Source organism: Vicia villosa, linkage group LG1 (assembly GCF_029867415.1).
Source record: "Vicia villosa cultivar HV-30 ecotype Madison, WI linkage group LG1, Vvil1.0, whole genome shotgun sequence".
Taxonomy (NCBI): Eukaryota; Viridiplantae; Streptophyta; class Magnoliopsida; order Fabales; family Fabaceae; genus Vicia; species Vicia villosa.
Genome location: NC_081180.1, coordinates 225,624,378 through 225,651,648, shown reverse-complemented (window position 1 = coordinate 225,651,648; position 27,271 = coordinate 225,624,378). Strand labels below are relative to the sequence as shown.

Sequence of the window (27,271 nt, the reverse complement as noted above, 5' to 3'; positions counted from 1 at the left end):
AGAGAGAAAACAAAGCGTTTTGGGAGCATATCATTAATTATTATTCTTTAACTTCCAACTACTAGATGCAGACCTATTGAGTAGGCTCATATACTCATACTGTTTACTTCTATCTACATGTTTTCAAAAACATCTCAATGCAAATAACCATTAAATAATCAACATATATTCCAAATTCCAAATCCTCATGTCAACTCAAAAGATTTTGTATTCAACATTTAATAAAGTTTTTTCAGGTTTCCAATAATACATTTATTTTTTTTATTTGAAAGCATAAAGTTTTGCATGCATATACGTGTCAAAACTTTTGCATAACTTTATTAAATCCAACTTATTTATAAATAAACAACCTAAAACCATAGGAGGTATGAATATCAAATTCAAAACATGGGCTTACTTTCTTCCAATTCACATCCATTTTTACTTAATAAATTAGTGATTTTAATAATATAAAATTTATATGTATACATGTTAATAATATTTTTTTATATTAGCCATATATTTAAAACTAATATAATGACTTGCTTCTTTATTATTAATCAATAGTATAATTTGTTAATAATAGTAATTAAAAAAATAAATATTAAAAAAAGTAATTATTACAATTTTGAATTATTTTGCAAAGTGATGAGTAATTCTTTTAATTTTCAATGCAAAGGTAAAACTTATATTTTGATTTTATTCAAATTATTTTATTCAAATTATTTTTTAATATTTAAGTTTGAATTTTTATTTGGTTTTAATATGCAAATCATATTTACACTTATTAATATATAAACTAGCCCATGATTTAAAATATATTGACTTTTAATAATTATAATTATATTATATTTATTTTGAGAAAGATAGTATATTTATTTTTAACGATGACATTTATTTTTTAGTAATAAATATATTCATTGATTACTGTAATAAATATATTCATTAGTATTTTTCAACTATTTTAAAAAAATGAAAAGAGAGGTTATTTTTATTATAAAATAATTATCTTATTTTTAATAAAGACTAAGAGAAGTGATTTATTTAATATAATTTTTTTAATTATAATATTCATTTTAATTACATAAACTTTATTCTCTTTTTTAAATTTTGTTTTATTATAATATTCATTTCATTTGAATTACATAAATATTATGTATTTTTTTTCATAAATATCATTTCATTTAAATTCATCAATTTGCTTTAAAAAGTGTTAGTTATGACTATATCAAAAAGACGATTGAATTTCTAATTTTCTTTTCGAAGAAAACAATTTTTAAAATGTTTCATATATTCAAAAAGTCAAATTATATTTCTATTTCAAATATATAAGAAAGTATATATTTTAATAGCCAAAATATTTACAATCATATCTTAATTAAATTTCTAATTAGGCTATAGATATGGACCTAATTGTAGGAGTGGTAAAACAATGATACAATTATGATTGATAAGTACATAAATTTCTTATGAAAAATAAACATTTTTCGACGGACCGAAACTACTTATAAAATTATATTTAACATGAGACAATTATGATTGATGAATACATAATTTCTTATAAAAACAAAAATTTGTTATTCTTTTTGCATTTTATATACATTTTTAACCATAACTATATTATATTAATTTACTATTTATAATGACATTGTACGAACCGTGCAAACGTACGGGTAAATGATTTCTTAATTATTTTCTTTATTTTTCTTCTAAAATATACATTGGGGCAAAGCTACTTAATATGTATATATTTTATTCACATATATTATATTTATTTATTGTTTATAACATTGTGTAATCCGTGCGAACGCACGGGTAAATGACTACTCATGATAGATTTATAATGATATTGTATGATTAGTGCGAACGCGCAGGTAGATGACTGCTTAATTATTTCATTTATTTTTCTACTAAAGTATATATTTTTAACTAGATTAAATTAATATTTATATGACAATTATAATTTTAAATGTTTTTTTTTAATTTGCGTATCTTTTATATATATATATATATATATATATATATATATATATATATATATATATATATATATATTAACCATCGTTATATATTTATTTATTATTTATATCGACTTTGCGTGACTCGTGCGAACGCACGGGTCCTTTACTAGTTTTTAATAATAAAATAAAATTGGTTAATGAAGTTATGAAAATGATTAATAAAAATCTAGATATTAAAAATAGAGAAATGCTATTTCTTACGAGACAATTATTGCATACGAAAGGCAATAATCAACGTGACAAATAAGTGGGTTGCTTAGATATCAATTAGGGATCTATAACGTAACATGAGTAGGTGGTTATCAAAGTGGTTCATCAAATCGCAACTTAGCCACATCATTTTCTTCACTTTCTTGTTATATCATGTTCTTAGTAAACTTTAGCATTTTACTTTAAAATAACTTGTAGTAATAAAATATAGAGGAGGTTTGGGAGATTCAAATTCAGGTGGCTCGCGGGGGATTCAATTCTGTGTGGCGATTCTATAACAGATTGTGGAGTGATGCAGGGCAACAATCTTATATGGAAATCCATTGAAGGTGTGCCAAGAAAGGTGTGGAAATCAGTTAAAGAGTTAGGGGTCGAAGGGGAGGAAGATGATGAAGTGTTTGAGGGGATTATGCGAAATATTGAAGAAAGAGAACGAGTGTGCTTCGAATTAGGGAAGGGAAAGAAAAATGGTGACCAATGAATTGTGGATCTTTCAACATAAGGGGGGGGGGGGGGGGAAATATGGTAAAGAGAAAAAGGGTGAGCCAGATATTAGCAAAGGCAAAGGTTGATTTGATTTTCATACAAGAAACGAAGCTTAAGAAGATGGAGGAGAGTTTGATCAGGAGCTTGTGGGGGTGGGAGGATTGTGAATGGTCAGCGTTGGATTCAGAAGGGCAGTCTGGAGGTGTGGTTACGATTTGGCGAAAAGGAGTCATTAAGCCCGAGTTCAGTTTCAAAGCTAAATGTGTCTTGGGTGTGAATGCTGTTTGGAAAGGTACTAATTGTTATTTCATTAACGTTTATTCTTCTTGCTGCTTGGCTGAAAAGAGATTACTTTGGAGTAAGTTATTGGAATGGAAACAAAGACTACCAAGAGGATAATGGATAATAGGTGGTGACTTCAATGCAATAAAGGTGGAGGAGGAGAGATGTGGCAGGGTTCAAGCTAATAGAGTAGAAATGGAGGAGTTTGCTAACTTTATAGAACTTATGGAGGTGGTGGATCTACCTGTGTTAGGGAACAAATTTACATGGATAAATTCTAGTGGCAAAGCGAAGAGTAGGTTAGATAGATTTTTGTTATCAGAAGGAATCAACAATTTGTGGAAGATAGTGGCTCAGGTGACGGGTAACAGAGACATTTCAGATCATAGGCCTATATGGGTGAAAGCTTGTAACAGGGACTGGGGACCTAAGCCATTCAAAGTTTTTAATTGCTGGCATGAGCATCCAGAATTTGAAAACTTTGTGAAGGAAGAATGGAATTCGAAGCAGGTTAAAGGGAGTAGTGCGTTTGTTTTAAAGGGGAAAATAAAAAACCTTAGGGAAAGGCTTAGGTGGTGGAATCAGAAGGTGTTTGGGTGGTTGGACTTGAAGATTGAGGATGAAGTAGATGATCTAAACGGTTTAGAAGAGGAGAATATGCTCATAACTTCTCAACTGAATCAAGAAGTAAGTGAAAAAAGGAAGCAGTTGCAAAGCAGCATTTGGAAAGATTTACACCTAAAGGAAAGTATTCTAAAACAGAAGGCAAGAGTTAGGTGGATAAGGAAGGAGATAATAATTCTAAGTATTTTCATTCAATAATGAAATCAAGAACGAGAAGAAATACTATAGTATCTATTCAAACGACACAAGGAGTTGTGGAAGGAGTGCAGGAAGTAAAAGACGAGGTGAAGAAACATTTTAAGGAGAGATTTAAAAGGCTGGAGAGACCAAGACCGAGGCTAGCAGAGCTGGATTTTAACAGACTGTCAATGGAAGACTCAGACCTCTTGGAGGAGGAATTTACAAGGGAGGAAATTAAAGAGATTGTGTTCAGTTGTGACGGGGATAGAAGTCCAGGACCAGATGGTTTGAATATAGCATTCATCAAAAAATGTTGGGAAATAGTAGGGGAGGACATAGTGAGGTGCGTTCAAGATTTCCACAGTAAAGCCTTCATTCCTAGGGCCTTTTCAGCATCATTCATTGCATTAATTCCCAAGGTTGAGCACCCTCAAGGATTAGAGGAATATCATCCCATCTGTTTGATTGGCAGCATATATAAAATTATTTCCAAGCTTCTAGCAGCAAGATTAGGGAAAGTTATAGGAAAGCTTATATCCAAGGTTCAAAGGGCATTTGTACCCGGTAGACAGATCCTTGATGGCGTGTTGGTAACAAACGAGATTGTGGACTTGGCAAAGAGAACTAAGAAGAGCTGCATGCTTTTTAAAGTGGATTTCGCTTAAGCCTATGACTGTGTCGAGTGGAGGTTCTTAAAGGAGATTTTAATAAAGATGGGATTTGGCCAGCAATGGATGAAATGGATGGAGGTAGGTGTATTCAATAGTAATCTATCAGTGTTGGTAAATGGGAGTCCCTCAAGTGAATTCAAAGCTGAGCGGGGTTTAAGGCAAGGTGACCCTTTGTCACCGTTTCTATTTACAATTGTGGCGGAAGGACTTGCAGGATTGATGAGGAGGTCGACCGAGAGAGGTGTGTTTACGGGATTCAAAATCAATGAGGAAATATCGTATGATCTACTACAATTTGAAGACGATACTGTTTTAGTGGGTGTTGGTTCGTGGGGAAATTTATGGGCAATAAAGGTAATTCTTAGAGCCTTCGAGATGGTTTCGGGATTAAGAGTTAACATGTGGAAAAGTAAGCTTTATGGAGTTGGTTTGGATCAATACTTTCTTGAGGCTGTAAGTTGCTTTCTCTGTTGCAAATTAGACAAGATTCCTTTTAAGTTCCTTGGGGTAACAGTTGGTGGCAATCCGAGAAGTGTGAGCTTTTGGAATCTGATAATGGAAAATTTGAGGGCAAAGTTATCTCCTTGGATTGGGAGAATTCTTTCCATAGGGGGAAGAGTGACATTAATCAATTCTGTGATCACTAACTGTTAGAACAAGATTTGTTCTGATCAATTATCTTAGTTTTGATGATAACAATAATATGAATTTTGCTTAAGATAATATGGTACTCTAATCCAATGCAATTTCCTTTTCAGGAAATATATATAAAGAGTATGCATAATTCAGCGCTCAGAAGCTTTGTCTCAAAGGGTTCAGCATGCAACATCAGAACATGGTCTGGCAAGACATCAGAAGATGGTCGAAGCAGAATCAGAACATGGGTCTATGGAAGCATCAGAAGAACATGAGATCAGAAGCACTAAAGTTCTGATGGTATCACGCTCAGAAGCACTTCAAGGTCAGAAGATCAGAAGGTGCTATGCACCAAGCTGTTTGACTCTGATGATATTCAAACGTTGTATTCACAAACATCAGATCAGAAGGAAGTACAAGTGGCAAGCTACGCTGACTGACAAAAGGAACGTTAAAGCTATTAAAGGCTACGTCAGTAGACACAGCGTGAACAAGGCTCGAGGTAGTTGACAAAAGCGTATAACATTAAATGCGATGCTGTACGGAACACGCAAAGCATTAAATGCACTCAACGGTCATCTTCTCCAACGCCTATAAATATGAAGTTCTGATGAGAAGCAAGGTTAACGATCCTGAACCAAAACAACTCATATTAACTTGCTGAAACGCTGTTCAATTCAAAGCTCAGAATCTTCATCTTCATCAAAGCTCACTACATTGCTGTTGTAATATATTAGTGAGATTAAGCTTAAACGTTAAGAGAAATATCACAGTTTGTGATTATAGCTTTTAAGAAGCAATTGTAATACTCTTAGAATTGATTACATTAAGTTGTAAGGAACTAGAGTGATCGTGTGGATCAGAATACTCTAGGAAGTCTTAGAGGTTATCTAAGCAGGTTGTAACTAGAGTGATCGTGTGGATCAGTAGACTCTAGAAAAGTCTTAGAGGGTATCTAAGCAGTTGTTCCTGGAGTGATCAGTGTGTGATCAGAAGACTCTGGAAGACTTAGTTGCTGACTAAGTGGAGAACCATTGTAATCCGTGCGATTAGTGGATTAAATCCTCAGTTGAGGTAAATCATCTCTGCGGGGGTGGACTGGAGTAGTTTAGTTAACAACGAACCAGGATAAAAATAACTGTGCAATTTATTTTTATCTGTCAAGTTTTTAAAGCTACACTTATTCAAACCCCCCCTTTCTAAGTGTTTTTCTATCCTTCAATTGGCATCAGAGCGCCGGTTCTAAGGTGCAAGCACTTAACCGTGTTTAGAAAAGATTCAGGAAGAGAAAAACGCTTCAGTAAAAGATGGCTGGTGAAATTGAAAAGTCTACACCTGCATCTACATCTGGCTCTGCTGAGCAACACAACGGTAACAATGGTTATACTAGACCGCCGGTATTTGATGGTGAAAACTTTGAATACTGGAAAGATAAACTGGAAAGTTACTTTCTTGGTCTAGATGGTGATCTATGGGATCTTCTGATGGATGGTTACAAACATCCAGTAAATGCCAGTGGCGTAAAGCTGACAAGGCAAGAAATGAATGATGATCAGAAGAAGCTTTTCAGGAATCATCATAAATGCAGAACTGTTTTGCTGAATGCTATCTCTCATGCTGAGTATGAGAAGATATCTAACAGGGAAACAGCCTATGACATATATGAGTCCTTGAAAATGACTCATGAAGGAAATGCTCAAGTCAAGGAGACTAAAGCTCTCGCTTTAATTCAGAAGTATGAAGCCTTCAAGATGGAGGATGATGAAGACATTGAAAAGATGTTTTCAAGATTTCAAACTCTTACTGCTGGATTGAGAGTTCTTGACAAGGGATACACCAAGGCTGATCACGTAAAGAAGATCATCAGAAGCTTACCCAGAAGATGGGGTCCTATGGTGACTGCATTCAAGATTGCAAAGAATCTGAATGAAGTTTCTCTGGAAGAGCTTATCAGTGCCTTGAGAAGCCATGAAATAGAGCTGGACGCAAATGAGCCTCAAAAGAAAGGTAAATCTATTGCATTAAAATCCAATATCAAGAAATGCACTAACGCTTTTCAGGCTAGAGAAGAAGATCCTGAAGAATCAGAATCTGAAGAAGAAGATGAACTGTCCTTGATCTCCAGAAGGCTAAATCAACTCTGGAAGACCAAGCAAAGGAAGTTCAGAGGCTTCAGAAGTTCAAAGAAATTTGAACGTGGAGAATCTTCTGATGACAGAAGATTTGACAAGAAGAAGGTCATGTGCTATGAATGCAATGAGCCTGGACACTTCAAGAATGAATGTCCAAAACTTCAGAAGGAAAATCCCAAGAAGAAGTTTCATAAGAAGAAAGGTCTTATGGCAACCTGGGATGAGTCAGAAGATGATTCAGACTCTGAAGATGAGCAGGCTAACTGTGCGCTGATGGCGACAGAAGATGACGGATCATAATCTACATCAGAATCAGATTCTGAAGAGGTATTTTCTGAACTTACTAGAGATGAGTTAGTTTCCGGTCTAACAGAACTTCTGGAATTCAAGTCTCAGATTAGTCTCAAATACAAAAAGCTGAAAAAGCTATTTGAATTTGAAACAAAGAAGCTTGAGTTGGAAAATTCTGAATTAAAAGAAAAACTTTTAAAATTATCCAATAATGTTGGATCTCCTTCTGATTCAGAAAAATCCACTCCTAGTCTAAACCATATTCTGAAAGAATATGATTTAAGTTTCAGGAAGTTCTTATCTAGAAGTATTGGCAGAAGTCAGCTAGCTTCTATGATATATGCTGTGTCTGGAAACAAAAGAGTTGGCATTGGTTTTGAGGGTGAAACCCCATACAAACTTGAACCTGTTGATGAAATGAAATTCACATACAAGCCATTGTATGATCAGTTCAAGTATGGCCACTCCCATGATATTAGGCACACTTCACATGCTAAAAGTTTTCACATAACACACACCAAAAAGCATGTGACACAACCTAGGAAATATCATGAAACTCACATTAAAAATTATCATGCTGTTTCTCCTATTGCTTACAATGTTAAACCTAAGTTCAATCAGAACTTGAGGAGAACTAACAAGAAAGGACCCAAGAAGATGTGGGTACCAAAGAAAAAGACTATTTCTTTTGCAGATTCTCTTGGCGACAAAGAAGATAAAAGTCAACATGTCATGTCATCTGGACTCATTCAGTGTTCTTTGATTTCTGCATTCAGATCCAATCTGAAAAAGAGTGTAAAATCATAAAGGTCAGAAGTGATCATGGTGGTGAATTTGAGAACAGATCCTTTGAAGAATTCTTCAAAGAAAATGGTATTGCCCATGATTTCTCTTGTCCTAGAACTCCACAGCAAAATGGAGTTGTAGAACGAAAGAATAGGACTCTGCAAGAAATGGCCAGAACCATGATCAATGAAACCAATATGGCTAAGCATTTCTGGGCAGAAGCAATAAACACTGCATGCTATATTCAGAATAGAATCTCTATCAGACCTATTCTAAATAAGACTCCTTATGAATTGTGGAAGAATAAAAAGCCCAACATTTCATATTTCCATCCTTTTGGATGTGTATGCTTTATTCTGAACACTAAAGATCATCTTGGTAAGTTTGATTCCAAAGCTCAAAAATGTTTCCTTCTTGGATATTCTGAACGCTCAAAAGGCTACAGAGTATACAATACTGAAACATTGATTGTAGAAGAATCAATCAATATCAGGTTTGATGATAAGCTTGGTTCTGAAAAATCAAAGCAGTTTGATAATTTTGCAGATTGTGATATTGATATATCAGAAGTTGTTGAGCCAAGAAGCAACGCGTCAGAAGCAGAGCTTCTCAGAAGCAAAGAATCGGAAGATCAAGTATCAGCTTCTCTGGAGAATCTAAGCATTTCTGAAGAACCATCTGTCAGAAGATCATCCAGACTCACTTCTGGTCATTCAGAAGATGTCATTCTTGGAAAGAAGGATGATCCAATCAGAACAAGAGCATTCCTTAAGAACAATGCAGACTGTCAATTAGGTCTTGTATTTGATCGAGCCAACTTCTGTTGATCATGCTCTAGAAGATCCAGACTGGATAATTGCTATGCAAGAAGAACTGAATCAGTTTACAAGGAATGATGTTTGGGATCTTGTTCCTAGACCAGATGGATTCAATATAATAGGTACAAAATGGGTCTTCAGAAACAAGACCAGAATGAGAAGATGAGAAGTTCTTATGTATGGGTATCTTCTGAAATAGAATTTGTTTTAAGAAGTTCTGATTGAAATCAATTAGAAATTGTGATTCAGTTATTACTAACGTTTCATTATCTAAGTTGATTCAGAATCTCTTTAAGAGCAAAACAGCTGTAACTGGCTATCCAGATGGTAAACACGTGTTCACTATTCCTGGACAAGCGTGCGTGCAGTTGAGGGGACGTCTACTTAGGTAACTGTGCAAATCACGTCTTTTGTCATTATTATCTCTCCTCATGTCACGTAACATTAAATGCTTTTCATCATTTACTCTCTTTCAGTTTTCTTTTTATATTCTTCAAACGTTTCTTTTCCCTCTTATATTTCTCTCACTTTGCATTCAGTTTCTTTTTCGTTCTCGCTCTTTGCACTCATATCATAAACCCTAGCAGTTTCCAATATCTGCAACTTCATCATGAATCCATCTTCAAGCTCTGGTAATCAAGATAATGATCGGAAACAAAAGAGAAAGGCAACTGCTGAACCTGAAACCAAACCTAAAAGAGTAAGGATCACCTATGACCCTCTCAAAGTGTATCAACCTCTTGACGGTACCCCTCAATCACCTCCCTCTTCAAAGACCTCCACCACCTCTTCCTCCTCATTCATCCTCTCGGAACCACCTTCTTCACCATCTGATATCTCCTCTCCTTCAACCCATCCATCAGATATTTCTTCATCTCTCTCACACCCTTTTCCCACCAGAACACCTAATCCCTATAGTGTTGTTCTTCCCGACTCCAGGTTCACTGTCAACCCTCCAACCCCTACCACTCAATCATTTCTGGAGCGTTTACATTCTGATGTAAATGGCTGGTTGGAGATTCTGGGTGCTGCTCACCTTAACCATCTGGATGAGTATGCTACAAGCAACCTTTGGGATACCTTTCGTCAGGATTTTCTGGCTAGGGCTACAGACACTCAGAGAAGGATCATGTCTGAAGCTCCTGGTATTCGTGGTCTTCGGTTGGAAGTTGGTGAAAGCAGCTATCACCATCTCATCAGGAACAGAAGTGTTCTTGAGAAGAAGATACCTGCAGATGAGGTGGAAGAAGAAAATCTCTGCAGAGACATCGTGGTGTGGAAACCATGGTTTCCTGTGCTGACTGGAGATTTTCAGTGGTTGTTTAACTGGTTCAGAATGAACCCCTCTGTCAAAGCACCTCACATGGTCTTTCCAGTAGTGGTTTATCCTGCTGAAGTTGCTGGTCCTACTCCTCCAACAAATCTTGCAGCTATTCTTCAAGCGTTGGAAGATGGAACTTCTGAGCTGCCTGAACCAGAATATGCTAAGGCTAATTCTGAGTCAGACTCAGATGAGGAAATGGAAGATGCACAAGCTGGAGATCTCCCAGAAGATCACCCTGCTGAGATTGCTGTCCCTTTTGGCAGAAATTCGGGTGCCTCTTCTTCTGGTGAAACCTCAGCTCTGATGGAGACCTTGGAAGCTCTTCATCAGAATCAAGCTATGCTGGCTTCTCGTTTGGACGCGCAAGAAGTAGCCAATGCTGAGTTTCGCTCCTTCATGGCAAGGCAAGCTACAAGCACTGACGGGATTCATGATGTTCTGGCGCGGATTTTGCGTAGGCTAGGATCTTAGTCCTTTGGTCTTTGTAGTTTTCTTTCCTTGTTGCATCTGTTTTCCTGCATTCCTCTCTTGTAATCTTTTTTGATTATAAATGAAAAGTTTCTTGGTTTTACATTCCAGTGACTTTATTTGTCGTTTTATTCATCTGAATTTTTTGAAATATTCTTTTTGATGTTATGACAAAAAGGGGGAGAAGATAAATGATACATGATTTGATTGATCTATCAGTTGCTGGGTAAAGCTCCCACACATTTTCTAACAAGAACTGCAAGTTCTATATGGTTTAAGTGTTTTGCAGGTATAAAGAAGTGAAGAGAATCTTCAAAGCAAACACAAGAAGCAAAACCATAAGAAGTGTTATTCTGTAAAAAGAATAAACTCATGGAAACTGAAGCAAGCTGAGTGCTGTCAAGCTTCAGAAGCAAGAAAGAAGAATGAATCAGAAGCACTGAAAATAGAATTTGATCCATATTTGTCTATTTTCTCTGACAAAATTCTATTTGCTCTGATAACATTATTTAAGCCTATATGGCTCTGATACATATCATGTGTTCTAATATACATTTTATGTTCTGACTCGTTCATGCTGACTTTTGTCGTTTAGTTTTTGTTCTGTAACATTTCAGGATGTAGAGATGCTCTGATGATGCTCTGGTACATTCAACAATGTTCTGATACAAATCTAGCATGAAGTGATGTTGGTAGAAATTCAAAGCTCTGAAGCTATCCGAGGGAAGCAGAAATCAGAAGCTGTGAATGTTCTAAAAGATCCAGAAAACTCAAGTTCTGAAGCTGTCCTAAATGGAAGCAGAAATCAGAAGCTGTGAATGTTCTGAAGATCAAAGAAATTCAAGTTCTGAAGCTGTCCTAGATGGAAGCAGGAATCAGAAGCTGTGAATGTTCTGAAGATCAAAGAAATTCAAGTTCTGAAGCTGTCCTAGATGGAAGCAGGAATCAGAAGCTGTGAGTGTTCTAGGGATCTAAAGAAATTCTAGTTCTGAAGCTGTCCAATGGAAGCAGAAGTTAGAAGCTATGAATTCTCTAAAGACAGAAGCTTATGTGATCGTCTCTACCGAAATAATCAGGGAAGTCTTTTATTAAAGTTCTTCGAGTATTTATTTCAGGGGGAGATTATTTATCTCAGGGGGAGATTGTTAATCTCAGGGGGAGACATATTCATATGCTTATGATATAGCTGTGTAATTTGTCTTTTGCCGTCTGCTCTTTCTGATCGCAAATTCATATCATTTATATATGTTTTTGTCATCATCAAAAAGGGGGAGATTGTTAGAACAAGATTTGTTCTGATCAATTATCTTAGTTTTGATGATAACAATAATATGAATTTTGCTTAAGATAATATGGTACTCTAATCCAATGCAATTTCCTTTTCAGGAAATATATATAAAGAGTATGCATAATTCAGCGCTCAGAAGCTTTGTCTCAAAGGGTTCAGCATGCAACATCAGAACATGGTCTGGCAAGACATCAGAAGATGGTCGAAGCAGAATCAGAACATGGGTCTATGGAAGCATCAAAAGAACATGAGATCAGAAGCACTGAAGTTCTGATGGTATCACGCTCAGAAGCACTTCAAGGTCAGAAGATCAGAAGGTGCTATGCACCAAGCTGTTTGACTCTGATGATATTCAAACGTTGTATTCACAAACATCAGATCAGAAGGAAGTACAAGTGGCAAGCTACGCTGACTGACAAAAGGAACGTTAAAGCTATTAAAGGCTACGTCAGTAGACACAGCGTGAACAAGGCTCGAGGTAGTTGACAAAAGCGTATAACATTAAATGCGATGCTGTACGGAACACGCAAAGCATTAAATGCACTCAACGGTCATCTTCTCCAACGCCTATAAATATGAAGTTCTGATGAGAAGCAAGGTTAACGATCCTGAACCAAAACAACTCATATTAACTTGCTGAAACGCTGTTCAATTCAAAGCTCAGAATCTTCATCTTCATCAAAGCTCACTACATTGCTGTTGTAATATATTAGTGAGATTAAGCTTAAACGTTAAGAGAAATATCACAGTTTGTGATTATAGCTTTTAAGAAGCAATTGTAATACTCTTAGAATTGATTACATTAAGTTGTAAGGAACTAGAGTGATCGTGTGGATCAGAATACTCTAGGAAGTCTTAGAGGTTATCTAAGCAGGTTGTAACTAGAGTGATCGTGTGGATCAGTAGACTCTAGAAAAGTCTTAGAGGGTATCTAAGCAGTTGTTCCTGGAGTGATCAGTGTGTGATCAGAAGACTCTGGAAGACTTAGTTGCTGACTAAGTGGAGAACCATTGTAATCCGTGCGATTAGTGGATTAAATCCTCAGTTGAGGTAAATCATCTCTGCGGGGGTGGACTGGAGTAGTTTAGTTAACAACGAACCAGGATAAAAATAACTGTGCAATTTATTTTTATCTGTCAAGTTTTTAAAGCTACACTTATTCAACCCCCCCCCCTTTCTAAGTGTTTTTCTATCCTTCACTAACTTGTCGGTGTACCAAATGTCATTCTTTAAGATGCCAACAAAGGTGATAGAAGAGGTGGTAAAGTTGCAGCATAATTTCCTCTGGCATAATGTAGGAGAAAAACAAGGAGTGTACGTATTGGCTAAGCTGGAATACGATATGCAAGAAGAAGGCAGATGGAGGTTTAGGCGTTAAGGAAATGGCAAGTTTCAATAAGGCATTGCTATCCAAGTGGTTGTGGAGATTTCTGAAGGAAAATGCAGCGATATGGCATGGAATCTTGGAGGCAAGGTATGGAAGGTTATCTAATAGATTATTGTCCAGGATATCGTGTGGTAGACATTCCCTAGAATCTATTTGGTGGAGAGATTTGATGAAACTCGGGGATTGTAACAGTGTTGGTGTTTTCACGCGTAACATTGCTATAAGACTAGGGGATGGTAGTAGGGTGCCGTTTTGGAATAGCAAATGGCTGGGGCAGTCTCCTTTGTGTGCTGTTTTTCCTTTTCTATTTCCGGTGTTGGAAAGTGAAGCAAATTGTGTGCAGGATATGGGTGTTTGGGAGAATAACCGGTGGCTGTGGAGGATTGTGGGGAATGAGGATAATCTGAATCATGAAGCTTTGGAGGAATGGGCTGAGCTGAAACTATTATTGCAAGATGTTGAACCAAAGAGGTGGGAGCATGATATTTTTGTTTGGCCTCAGAATGGATCGGGTGTCTTCATTGTGAAAGACTACTATGATATGCTGGTGCAGCAGCCCACAGAAGTGGAGGTTGAATTGAGCATCAAGAAAGTTTGGACTCTAGTGTGGAAGTCTTGGATGCCATTGAAGGTGAAGATTTTTGCTTGGAGATTGTTCAAGGATAGATTGGCAACAAGGGAGCAGCTGGTCAAAAGAGGAATAATAGAAAATAATGACAATGCTTGCTGCGTTTTTGGATGCAATGTTCAAGAAAATAGCCAACATTTATTTCTGTTGTGTGGAATAGCAGCAGGGGTGGGGGGGGGGGGGATTTACCAATGGCTAGGTTCAGATCATCAAAGACAAAATGAATGTTGTATGGACTTTCTGCACATGGTGGGGGAGCTGAAAAGAAAATGTGCAAAAAGGAGGGTGAGTGTGCATGGATAACCGTCTGTTGGTGCATTTGGAAACATCGAAATAACGTCATTTTCAACAATGGTGTTGTAGACATAGGGGAGATTGTTCAAAATGTAAAGATGTATTCATGGTGGTGGCTAGCCATAGCGAACAAACAAAAAGTAGCTTGTAATTATTATGAATGATGCCATTGTCCATTAGATTACATGTAGGGCTAGGAAGCTTGTAAGGTGTTCTTGTTGGTCTTGTGTGCGAGTTGTATTTGCTGAGAATTTTCCTGATTCTCGGTTCTGCTTGTTTTAATATATATACATCATTGATTATTAAAAAAGAAATATATAGTTGGATAATGAAATATAAACGGTTGGTTAATAAAGTTATAAAGTTGATTAATAATACAATTTTTTATTAGTATCTCTTAATTTAAACAAATTTAAAAAAATAAAAATAATTTATTATTATAATAATATTTTACTGTTCACATCACTATATATTTTTATTTAAAAAATACTATTCACCGTATTTGTGAATAGTATTAAGTGTCATTATTGGTGTAGCAATTTAGTGTATGGATAACATTATCCATATAAAAAACATAATAAAGTGTACGCGAGCTACTATTAAATATTTGCATGAATATACTTGCATGGTTACTACGCTATATCAGAAACAATAAAACGCAAACTTGAACAAGAAACAACCAAAATTTGATTCCAAGATCGTTCATTTCATAGGTAGCGTTGTGAGTGGAATTGAATTTGAATTCTGAATTGAGAATGGGAAGAGGAAAATTCAAGAGCAAACCCACCGGTCGCCGCCAGTTTTCCACCCAGGAAGACCTCCGTAAGCCCCTCCTTTTCTCATCATCTTGCTTTCTTTCATCACCTTTATGCTAAATCTATTCACTTTTTTGTTGCAAAATTTGTGAAAATAAGCTGAAAACAATTTATGAATATGGTCATAAGTTTTAAAAGTTGAAATAGAAGTGATTTAGGACCTTAGAGAACAATAGAAACTATATAGTGATAGAATTGATTTTAACATGTTTGGTTGATCTAGAATTGAAATGATTATTCTTTTTCAAATTGATTCTACTTGAAGTTAGAGTTTCTAGTTTTTAAGTTTAAACGTGATTTTTACACTTAAATTTATTATTGAACTCACTTTTATGATATGTTTATTTCTGCGGTGAAAAATCAACAGACGCACGTCTAGCCCAGAAACTACAAAGTGTAGCTTCTTTTTCACGGTGGGATAGCCTTGAAATGCGCAAATAGAAATTTGGACGCATATCCTAACATACGCTTAATTTATCCAAACATAAACCACTTTACATTCAACTCACTTTTAGGCCGGATCAGTTTACTCAAAATTAATTTTCGTAGAGTCAAACACACGCATACTCAGCATACTCAGTTTGTGGTGGAGTGGAAAAGAAAACTGTAATATGCTTAGATTGGCACACTTTTTTGTATGTGGTTTCAGTGAATTTCCTATTTAGGCTTCTAAGAAGGAGAAACTGGACTCTTTTGTTAGGCTATTTAACTTATAGATGCATGTGTCATGCTCATGGGTTTAGTATAAATATGAGAAAAGAGAATAATCCTTAAACATACTGTTTGGTTTATACAATCATACAACTTATGTTACGAATTGTATAACCGTTTCAAAGTTAGACTATATTGGAAAGAAATGGCCTCGATTATTGATATGCGAATGAGATATCAGACAGGGAATTGACACCAGCTATTTAACCAGTTCTAGAAAGTGATAGTATTGTCGATCACAGATTCCCATAAACAATGGCTTGTTTAGATTCTCCGACGCTATAATGCTTTAATCCCGCTAAATAGTACATTATGGAACTATAGTGATTCGTTCGAACTCTGGTACATTGCAGTGCTATAGCATACCTATAACTGCTCTTTGAGGACAATGGTGATAATAGATCCTACAGCTTTCAGTTTACAAATGTTAGAAGGTTTGACAAAGGGAAATGTCGGGAGGACTTTCTGTAATGCCTGTATTTGTTCAACCCTGTTGGATTATTTCAGTTCAAAACTAGCTATTTTATTTTCTCCTTCTAGTAGTATCTCTCTAGAGGTTTCAAGTAGCTACATACTGCCAATTCAGTATTTGTTATTGTATTGTAATTTCTACTTAGCACTCACCGTATCTCTGATCTAATATTTCATTGTTATGTAGAGGGATTGATAACGCAATTCAAAGAATCTCTGAAAACTTAATGTTTCTTTTTAATGTTGCAGTTGCTGGAACCACTAGCCGTCCTCGAACATTTAGACAGGTTTCCTTCAGCCTCCTTTTGCTCCTCTCTCCTGAAGCACGCGAGTGATCACTCACACAGTAGATGTTTTTGCTTATATTATCTATAATGACAATTATCGTTTATATGGACACGACGCGTTTTAAATTGTTTTACATTTTGTTTACATTTGGTACTTTAATTTACATGGTCATTCTCTTCACAACCTTATCAGAAAGAAGCCGAGCACGAAGAGGAACCTGAGGAAGTATCCGGGGATGAATCTGGAGAACAATCTGATGAAGAAACTAGAGTTAGTATCTCACAATCTCTTCACTTTTTCGAAAAAAATTTACATACTGTCTATATTTATTTGTTTCTATGGCCAACTGAGTGTGTTTTGCTGCTACTTAATATATACAGAAGAAAAAAGGGACTCAAGGGATTATTGAGATTGAAAATCCTAACTTGGTAAAGCCAAAGAACTTGAAAGCCAGAGATGTTGATGTGAGTTCAACTTTTCATTTTCGGTCACTTCATAGACATTTTCATAGGATTTTGGAAGAGTAATGTTTGTTTCCGCGCGCTTGCAGGTTGAAAAGACTACCGAACTTTCAAGGCGCGAAAGGTTTGCTACTTTTAGTTTGATTCTTTAAAAGGGGCTATACAAATACAATAATTTTCTTAAAGAGGTATCGCCTCTGATCTGACTATCTTCAAATTTTCGATCGGGTTTGTAGAGAGGAGATAGAGAAACAGAAAGCTCATGAACGCTATATGAGGCTGCAAGAGCAAGGAAAAACAGATCAATCAAAGAAAGATTTAGGTACCAGCAATAACTTTTGAGCATAAGCTGAATTAGTTTAATGAAAATCAACACGCGTTGCTGAGAAACGTTTTCGTTCAATGACTAGTGTTTATTTCTATGTTGAATTGTTGCGCAGAACGATTAGCTCTTATTCGTCAGCAAAGAGCAGAAGCTGCTAAAAAGAGAAATGAAGAGAAAGCTGGTAAGTTCTAAAGTACTGTTTGTTCTGCTTGTTCTATTCAGATACTCAAAAGCTTGAAACTGATTATTCAGTAAATATGTTTCAGCCAAAGAGCTGAAGAAGGCTGAAGTGAAGAAGGCTGAAGTACACAAGTGAATGTCGTGCGCGGCCTAACGTTATTCCAATTGATAGGATGAATGAATACTGTCACTACTCATAAATATTGTATCTATTGATGTTTATAATGGATCTTACAGTGATCCTATTCCATGTTGGTAATTTGTAATGCAGTTATTTCAGCATCATGTGACTTGAAATCTTAATTAAATAAACACTTTTGTCCAAAAAAAAAAATTTCAATTTATTTAAAATTTATTTTTTTTAATTGGAATTCTGCAGTAGTTGTGATAATGGAAGAGAAAGATAATTTTATTTTTATTTTTTAACTAATAAAAAATTGTAATTGATTTTGTATAAGAGTGCATGTTATATTTGTGGTTACCTAAGAATTTTTCCTACAATAAAAACTTGTTTTATTTTTGCCAATCACTTGTGCTCACAATTAGTTGACGTGTTTCATTATATTCCTTGATCTAAGTTTTCTTTAATAACTTCATCTCAAAGATGGACATTTTTTCTCATGTGCTCCAGCTTATAGGAGAAGACATTAGATCAGGGCCGGCCCTTGTGCATGTGTAGGAAGTGCTATAGCACAGGCCCCAAATTTTAGGGGCTCCAAAATTTTAAAAGTTTTAATTTTTTTTCCATAAATATTAATTGAAATAAATAAAATGTTATGATAAAAATTCAATAAATCAAAAAATGCTATAATAAAAATTCAATACATACAAAAATTGAGATATATCAAAATTCAAAATAATTTTAATTAGATATATTATTGATTAATACATAAATATAATTTTTATGTGTATTTTTTAATTATTATAATTATATTTATATTTTAAATTTGTGCCCATTTTCAAATTTAGAACGGGGCATCTGCGTTGATTGGACCGACCCTGCATTAGATGATAACCAGCCTATGTAATTGTTCTGAACTTGACAGATAGTTTCATATTGCTTTGAAGGATATAACTAATCAGGGGCGGATCCAGACAATATATATTGGTGGGACTAAACATAAAAGAAACTACAAACTAAATCATATTAAAAATAAAAAGTAATATTGTTTAATACAATAAATTACAATGAAAATCTTCTACTATCCATTTCTTGAAAATGAGCTAAAATAACATCATTGTTAATTGTTCCAAGAACATCTCTTTCTATAAAAGTTACAAGACGGTCATTTAACCATTGATCACTCATTTTGTTACATAATTGACTTTTCACAAACTTCATAGCTGAAAAAACACGCTCCACGCTTGCAGTTGCTACCGACAAGACTAAAGCTAACTTCAAAAGCTTATAAACCATATCAAATGTTTTGCACTTATTTGTTTCCACAAGTTTTGCACAAAGATCTGAAAGTCCTTTTAACTTTGCAAAATTTGGGTCACATTTAACATTTCTAACATAATTTTGAAGTTGATGCCGTACCACCACTTCCGGCACATCTACAAAATCATTTGGATAAAGTTCAACCATCCTTAGTAGTTTTTTCACATCAAAAGCTGCAAATGATGATGAAGGACTCAAACATGAAACACATTGTAAAAGTTCAGTATTCTCTTCATCAAACCTAGCATTGAGCTCATACAACTGCAAATCTAAAACATTAAACAGACAATCATGCTTATAATGATGCAAATTAGAAACACTAGAAGTTGTAGCATGTCGCCTAGGTTTCTTCCCTTGCACATACGGTGCATCCATATCAGGTACATCAATATCATGCTTATTGCAAATTTCCATAACCTTATATATAAGTTCTTCCCATCCATCATTCCTCATTTCTTGTAATTCTTGTTTGGTTGACAAGTGACAAAGCATTCAAAGGATCTTGATCACGCTTTTGTAACGCTACACTCAAATCATTTGTAAATCCTAAAATCTCAACCATCATATATAACATGAAGATAAAATCAAAGGATTGAAGCACATCTAACAAAAGCATAGTTTCACCATATTTTTCAAATGACGTATCATTCCCAACTTCTTCAAGTACCCCAATAATGGCACCATACAAAGTCATCAAACTAGTGAGAGTCCTAAAGTGGGAACCCCAACGAGTGTCACCTGCTCTAGCAATAGATGATTCTTGATTTAATCCACTACCTGTCTCTATCTGACCCTCTTCAATTAATTTAGCAAATTGAGTTACTTGTTTGTCCCGTAGCAATTCTTGTCTCTTGTTAGAAGATCGTATGAAATTAACAAGCATATTGACCTTACCGAAAAAACCACTAACATCTTTGTGAGTCTTAGCACATGCAACAAGTGCCAATTGAAGTTGATGGGCGAAACAATGCACATAATAAGCAGATGAATTCTCATTTTGGATTAAAGTTCTCAAACCACCAAACTTACCTCTCATATTGCTAGCTCCGTCATACCCTTGCCCCCTAATGCTAGATAAACTCAAGCCATTAATAGACAACAACTTCTCAAGTGCCTCCTTAAGTGACTTAGCACTTGTTTCTTTAACACTTACAATGCCAAGAAACCTTTCTTTTACCAAACCTTCACTACTAACATAGCGAATAACAACAGCCATTTGTTCTTTACCAGCAACATCACCAGATTCATCAATTAAAACACAAAACACATCATCTGCAATATCACATATAATTTGTTGAGTTATTTCACATGCACAAGCAGCAGCAAGATCCTTTTGAATCTTATGGGCAGTCATAAGGTTATTTCCCGGAGCACAATCTATTACACTAGCTATCTCTGGGTTAATTTCCTTTAATGTATCCACCAACTCAAGAAATGGCCCCTTAAATAAAGAGTTAAGGGACTCGTCACTCCCTCTAAATGGCATGCCACATCTCAAGAGAAACTTAGTAGCTATAAGGGATGTGTTTACACGAACACGATATTCAACATTCATTTGCTTAGTTTGATTAACAAACGCGGCTTTAATACTTTGGTTTGGGTTCATGAGAGCATAACCCATATGCACACAATCAACATGACTATTAGAAGAAGTAGCATGATTAACCAATCTTTGAGCATGCTTCCAATCACCAAAACCGTCTCCCACGAAGTGATCCCCCCCATATTTAGAGACATTTTTAAACAAAAAACATGGCAAACAAAATGCTTGATCCTTAGATTCACTATAATCAATCCAGTCATACAAATCAAACCAATTTTTGCAAAATCGACGTCTTTGTTTACCTTGAACAGACCAAGGGTACACGAAATTGTGAGGAGGTTGATGACGACCTATTTTTAAATAAGCTTTTCTTACCTCATTTTGGATGTCAGGATGATAACTTGAAATTGGAAGTCTAATTCCTGGATCCGTTTCCAACAATTCATAATCAACAACTTTGATACTCTCATTTGGATGTTGAGTTTCCGATGCTTCTAGGTTAGCCGAAGAAGTAGCTTTGTCTCTAGAAAGTACCGGAAAAAATTTCTTCATCCTGTAAAGACATCAATGAAACCATGTAAAATAGTTATTCATACTAATATTATAAATATAACATTCAAACTAATTGATTATGAAAGAAACTATTATGATAAATTGAGAAAATTGAATTTTTTTAACAAATTGGGGTTTTAGGGTTCAACCAACAAAGAAGAAAAAATAAGAGAAAAATTAAAATACTCATTTTATCTTAGATTTTCAATCACCCATAAACAAATCTATCCAAGCCAAATAGAAAAATTAGAGGAGAAAATGAAAGATTTACAATGAGAAGGAGAGTGAAAGGTTTGTAATATTTGAGATGGAGAATAAAATTGTTGCTGTAACTTTGTAACTTCTTCTTATGTTAGACTGTAAGAGAGAATTAATAATTTTTTTTTTTTTAACTTTTACACTTTAATCTCTCTCCTCTCTATAATATATATTATATATATAATATAAAAGAAAGAAAAAATTCTGGTTTTAATTTTAATGTGTAAGTTACGCAAAGTAAGTGTACTCCACCACCATCTATAATATAGCCTATAATGTAGGTAGGTAGCTTATTGTTTATTGTGAGGGAGATGTATTAGTTTTAATTTTATTTCTTCTTATGCCTCTTATTCTCTATAAATATATATTAAAAAAATTAAAAATTCTGGTGGGGCTTTAGCCACACCAAGCCCTTACATGTGTCTGCCCCTGTAACTAATTTATATACAACACTCATTCATATCAATCCGACGAGACACTATGTTAAAAGATAAAGTCGTGAGAGTTATCGCATCCAAAATAAACAATATCTCATAGTTGCAATGACGTAGATTTGAGATTGACTGAAACATTAGTGCTGTTTGTAGAAACTCGAAATTCGCACCTTATCCCCCTTAACCTCGACTGAGGGGATAACTATTTCGGACTGATCAAAATAATTCCATATTAATTGAAAATAGAAGTTAACAATAATTTATATAAAACACCCCCTTACACCTCAATCCAACAAAATGTCTTTTTCATAAAACAAAGTTGTGAAAAATCTCTGGACCCAATTAGTTACTTGCTATAATAATTTAATTAGCTTATACTTTGTTATAACGGTTTCCTATTTTAACTATCGGATAGTTAGAATAATTTGCACTCAATTAAAATCTTTCTTATTATAAATAAACCTAATCTATGTATAATAAATAAATAAATTAATTAAATAGTTAAGTTTGAGTGGTAAACAAGCTCCTACTCAAATTTTGGGTACGTTTGTTTTGACTTTTTTAAAAAATGATTTTTATAGTGTTATATAATTTTACTAGTGTCTTACCCGTGCGTTCGCACGGGTACCCGTCGGTCTTGCGCATTGGGTTTTAGGGCACTTTAATAAAATAGGGAAAATGAATATATATGTGTAAGTTCATATAATAAGGTAAAATAATTTAAATAGGTTAAAAATATATGTTGGGCCTTATAGTTGGTTAATATATGTAAGTTAATAGGACATTAAAGTTTATTGGGCCTTAGATGGTTAGCCTTGGTGCAGAAAACCTAATTTTATTGTTAGACCTAATATGTTAATAGGCCCACAATAGAATCCTATTATTGTTATTGTTACATAACGTTGGCATTTAAAATTAAAGAAACGTTGCACTTCATAACTTTTCAACGTGTTGGCAATCAAAGGTTGTGTCTTCTTAAATCTGTCTTTGGCATTGTTGCTGTTGAAGGATAGAAAAACACTTAGAAAGGGGGGGTTTGAATAAGTGTAGTCTTAAAAACTTGAACGATAAAAACAAATTGCACAGTTATTTTTATCCTGGTTCGTTGTTAACTAAACTACTCCAGTCCACCCCCACGGAGTGATTTACCTCACCTGAGGATTTAATCCACTAATCGCAACAGATTACAATGGTTTTCCACTTAGCCCACGACTAAGTCTTCTAGAGTATCCTGATCACAACCTGATCACTCTAGGAACAAATGCTTAGACACAAGCTAAGACTTTCTTAGAGTATCCTGACCACCACGTGATCACTCTAATTACAACTGCTTAGACACAAGCTAAGACTTCCTAGAGTATCCTGATCAACACTTGATCACTCTAGTTACTTACAAATTAATGTAATCAATTTTAAGAGTATTACAAATGCTTCTGAAAAGCTATAATCACAACAGTGATATTTCTCTTAACGTTTAAGCTTAATCTCACTAATATATTACAACAGCAATGTAGTGAGCTTTGATGAAGATGAAGTTTCTGAGCTTTAAGTTGAACAGCGTTTCAGCAAGTTTTTCAGAATAAGTTCTTTTAGAATCGTTAAACTTGCTTCTCATCAGAACTTCATATTTATAGGCACTTGAGAAGATGACCGTTGGGAGCATTTAATGCTTTGCGTATTCCGTACAGCATTGCATTTAATGTTTCACGCTTTTGTCAACTGCCTCGAGCCTTGTTCACGCTGTGTCTACTGACGTTGCCTTTAATAGCTTCCAACGTTCCTTTTGTCAGTCAGCGTAACCTGCCACCTGTACTTTCTTCTGATATGATGTTTGTGTATACAACGTTTGAATATCATCAGAGTCAAACAGCTTGATGCAAAGCATCTTCTTGTCTTCTGACCTTGAAGTGCTTCTGAGCGTGATACCATGAGAACTTCAGTGCTTCTGCTTCTGAACTCAAGTTCTTCTGATGCTTCCATAGACCCATGTTCTGATTCTGCCTTGACCATCTTCTGATGTCTTGCCAGACCATGTTCTGATGTTGCATGCTGAACCTTCTGAGACAAAGCTTCTGAGCGCTGATTTGTGCATACTCTTTATATATTTCCTGAAAAGGAAATTGCAATGTATTAGAGTACCACATTATCTCACACAAAATTCATATCCTTGTTATCATCAAAACTAAGAATATTGATCAGAACAAATCTTTTTCTAACAATCTCCCCCTTTTTGATGATGACAAAAATATATATAAATGATATGAATTTGCGATCAGAAAGAACGGACGGCTAAAGACAATTACACAGCTATAACATAAGCATGTGAATATGTCTCCCCCTGAGATTAACAATCTCCCCCTGAGATGAATAATCTCCCCCTGAAATTAATACTAGAAGAATTTTATAAATAAAAGACTTCCCTGAGTATTTCAGTAGAGACGTTCACAGTGCTTGATCTACAGAACATTCATGACTTCTGATTTCTGCTTCCATAGGACAGCTTCAGAACATTGAATTTCTTCAGATCCTCAGAACATTCACAGCTTCTGACTCCTGCTTCCATTGGACAGCTTCAGAACTTGAATTTCTTTGATCTTCAGAACATTCACAGCTTCTGACTTCTGCTTCCATCGGACAGCTTCAGAACTTGAATTTCTTTGATCTTCAGAACATTCACAGCTTCTGACTTCTGCTTCCGTCGGACAGCTTCAGAACTCGAATTTCTTTAGATCTTCAGAACATTCACAACTTCTGACTTCTGCTTCCATCAGGACAGCTTCAGAGCTTGAATTTCTTCTTACATCACTTCATGCTAGATTGTATCAGAACATTGTTGAATGTACCAGAGCATCATCAGAGCATCTCTACATCCTGAAATGTTACAGAACAAAACTAAACGACAAAAGTCAGCATGAATGAGTCAAAACATAGAATATGTTTCAGAACACATAATATGTATCAGAGCCATATAGAATTTATCAGAGCAAATAGACAATAATGTTTCAGATCATATTCTATCATCAGAATATTTGAACATTCTTCCTTCTTGCTTCTGATTCTGATTCTGAAGCTTCATAGCACTCAGCTTGCTTCAAGAATCCAAGAACTTGATTCATCTTGTTGCTTCTCATGTTGATCTTTAAAGAGAATCTTCAATTCCTGCAACAACACAACTTAAAGCATAGAACTTTGCAAGTTCTGTTAGTAATGCAACTGATTAAATCAAATCATTTATCACATATTTCTCCCCCTTTTTGTCATATCATCAAAAACATAAAAGATTCAGATGAAAAAACAAAAAGAAACACATGGAAGAAAAAGATAACTTTCATTGAAGTTCAAGCAGACAAAAGTACAGAAGTACAAGAAGATAAGGAAGAGAAGATGCACAAAACAGATGCAGCAAAAGCAAAAACAAAACAACTAAGACTCAATCTAAGATGACCCTAGCCTTGACAAGATCTTGGCCAGCATCTCTTGAACCCCATTGTTATGCTCATTCTGCTTCTCTATGAAAGCTCTAAACTCAGCATTGACTGAGCTTTGCTCATCCTGGTTCTTCTGAAGAACTTCCAGAGTCCTTGCAAGACGGGAAGGTTCATCAGAAGAAGCTTCACAACTTCTATCCAACGGGATGGCATTGTGATCTGTAGCTTCCATTGATAGATCATTTGCAGGGATTTCCTCAACAGGAACTGATTCAGCAACATGATCTTCTACATCTTCTTCTTGCATAGAAGCATCTCCATACTCTGCAGCAGGAACCTCAGAATCTCCATTCTCAAGTGCCTGAAGAATGGCAGCTAGATTCCTGGGGGCAGAAGGACCTTCAACTTCTGGTGGGTCAACAACTTCTGGAATGACCAAGCTTGGGTCTTTCTTAGAAGGGTTTTCCCTCAAAAAGTCAATGAGAGTCTTGAAATCCCCAAGTAGAACAGGATATTGAGGTATCCAGACCAAAATCTCCCTGCAAGGGTTAGCTTCCAATGCAGCAGCCAGTCTTGCTTCTTCCAATTCATCCACAAACTGCTTCTTCTCAGCAGCAACACAATTTCTGAGAGGATGGTAGTATATACCATTATCACCCTCCAGAAGGTAACCAGGGTAACCAGGGGCAGCAGCCACTAGTCTTTTCTGTACTCCCATTGCTTCTACTTGAAAATCCTTGCGAAAGCTTTTCCAGAGATTTCTTGTAGAAACATCATCCAGACCATTTAGAAAGGCATCCTTCAGAAGGTCTAGACTGCTAATCACCTCATGTTTGAATAGTTCCAGGTAGGTATAGGGTTCAGGTTCAGGCGGATTGAAGGTGAATTTGTAGTCAGGGTAGAGAAGACAGTAGGGTTTGGATTTTCTGGTAGGTAAGGGATGGGATATAGAAGGTGGAGGTGCGGTGGATGAGGAAGAAGGGATATCTGAAAGAATGATTGCTGAGGATGGAATATCAGAAAGGATAGATTGAGAAGAGGATGGTGTATTTGTAAAGGGAATTGGTGAGAAAGATTTATCAGAAGGAGTTGGGGGAAGAATACTTAGAGGTGTGGGGTTTAGAATGGGAGAGGAAAAAGATGATGGAGAAGGATTTGGTAAAGTGAAGTTTACTTTTGGTTCAGATGGAGGTGATTGGAGAGATGGTTTAGGGACAGAAGGAGGTGGAGTAAAAACTTGCCTGGAGACGTGTTCAGAAGAAGCATGTGAAGATCTGGTTCTGTGAAAGGAGTCTCTGATCCTTTTCTCCCTTCGTTCTTCAGAGTCCACCTTGTCAGGATCATAGGTGACCCTCAACTTCTTGGCTTTCATAACCTCATCTTCTCGGGCCTTTCTTTTTAGCCTAGCCTTTTGTTCCTTCTGATCCTTCTTCAGAAGATCAGCTTTGGACAGAAGTACTCTGCCACGGATCCAAGCAGGATCAATATCTGATTGCTTCCTAACACAATCTTCCAGGTAAAGCTTGACAACCTGATGCAGTTCTTTATGAAACAAAGAGGCAAAACCTTCAACAGCAACTCTTCTTGACAGGATGTCAGGAAAGCTTGTGCACACAGAAGGTACATTTTGAATGAGTTCCAGTCTGAACAAATCCACACCATTGAAGATGGGACCTTGAACTACTCCAAGAAAATGGGACGCATTGAGTTTTCTGATGGAGTCCAGCACTTTGTTTTCAATCAGAATGTCTGAAATCATTCTTCCGAATGGAATAGTCGTTCTTGGAATATGAGGGTACTTCGCCCTTTCATCTTCTCTTGACTCAAAGATAGAAGTCTTCAGATTCTCAAACAGAATA

General features: G+C 35.7%; 3 protein-coding genes and 1 pseudogene across 3 annotated transcripts; 3 read left to right on the top strand and 1 right to left on the bottom strand.

The window, feature by feature from the left end:
- Positions 1–2,732: 2,732 nt before the first annotated feature.
- LOC131595951 (uncharacterized) lies at positions 2,733–3,800 on the top strand. The gene is made up of 2 exons (XM_058868497.1): positions 2,733–2,988; positions 3,106–3,800. The coding sequence occupies exons 1-2, from the start codon at positions 2,733–2,735 to the stop codon at positions 3,798–3,800; spliced, it is 951 nt and encodes a 316-aa protein (XP_058724480.1).
- A 695-nt stretch (positions 3,801–4,495) lies between these two features.
- LOC131595934 (uncharacterized mitochondrial protein AtMg01250-like) lies at positions 4,496–5,107 on the top strand. Its single transcript, XM_058868474.1, has one exon. The coding sequence runs from the start codon at positions 4,496–4,498 to the stop codon at positions 5,105–5,107; it is 612 nt and encodes a 203-aa protein (XP_058724457.1).
- Positions 5,108–15,125: 10,018 nt separating this feature from the next.
- LOC131623201 (uncharacterized) lies at positions 15,126–18,098 on the top strand. The gene is made up of 8 exons (XM_058894203.1): positions 15,126–15,327; positions 16,752–16,789; positions 16,983–17,060; positions 17,171–17,254; positions 17,341–17,375; positions 17,488–17,573; positions 17,692–17,757; positions 17,843–18,098. Exons 1-8 carry the CDS (start codon positions 15,261–15,263, stop codon positions 17,890–17,892), a joined length of 504 nt encoding a protein of 167 aa, XP_058750186.1. The 5' UTR covers positions 15,126–15,260; the 3' UTR covers positions 17,893–18,098.
- Positions 18,099–18,939: 841 nt separating this feature from the next.
- LOC131623195 (uncharacterized) lies at positions 18,940–21,292 on the bottom strand (annotated as a pseudogene).
- Positions 21,293–27,271: the final 5,979 nt, after the last annotated feature.

What these genes read in the sequence shown, in the direction of transcription:
- LOC131595951 (XM_058868497.1), top strand. Translation starts at nt 2,733, where the DNA reads ATGGTAAAGAGAAAAAGGGTGAGCCAGATATTAGCAAAGGCAAAGGTT. An exon ending in TGTGAATGCTGTTTGGAAAG is followed by an intron (nt 2,989 to 3,105) that starts GTACTAATTGTT and finishes AATGGATAATAG; the next exon opens with GTGGTGACTTCAATGCAATA.
- LOC131595934 (XM_058868474.1), top strand. Translation starts at nt 4,496, where the DNA reads ATGGGATTTGGCCAGCAATGGATGAAATGGATGGAGGTAGGTGTATTC.
- LOC131623201 (XM_058894203.1), top strand. Translation starts at nt 15,261, where the DNA reads ATGGGAAGAGGAAAATTCAAGAGCAAACCCACCGGTCGCCGCCAGTTT. An exon ending in TTCCACCCAGGAAGACCTCC is followed by an intron (nt 15,328 to 16,751) that starts GTAAGCCCCTCC and finishes TTAATGTTGCAG; the next exon opens with TTGCTGGAACCACTAGCCGT. An exon ending in GAGAAATGAAGAGAAAGCTG is followed by an intron (nt 17,758 to 17,842) that starts GTAAGTTCTAAA and finishes AATATGTTTCAG; the next exon opens with CCAAAGAGCTGAAGAAGGCT.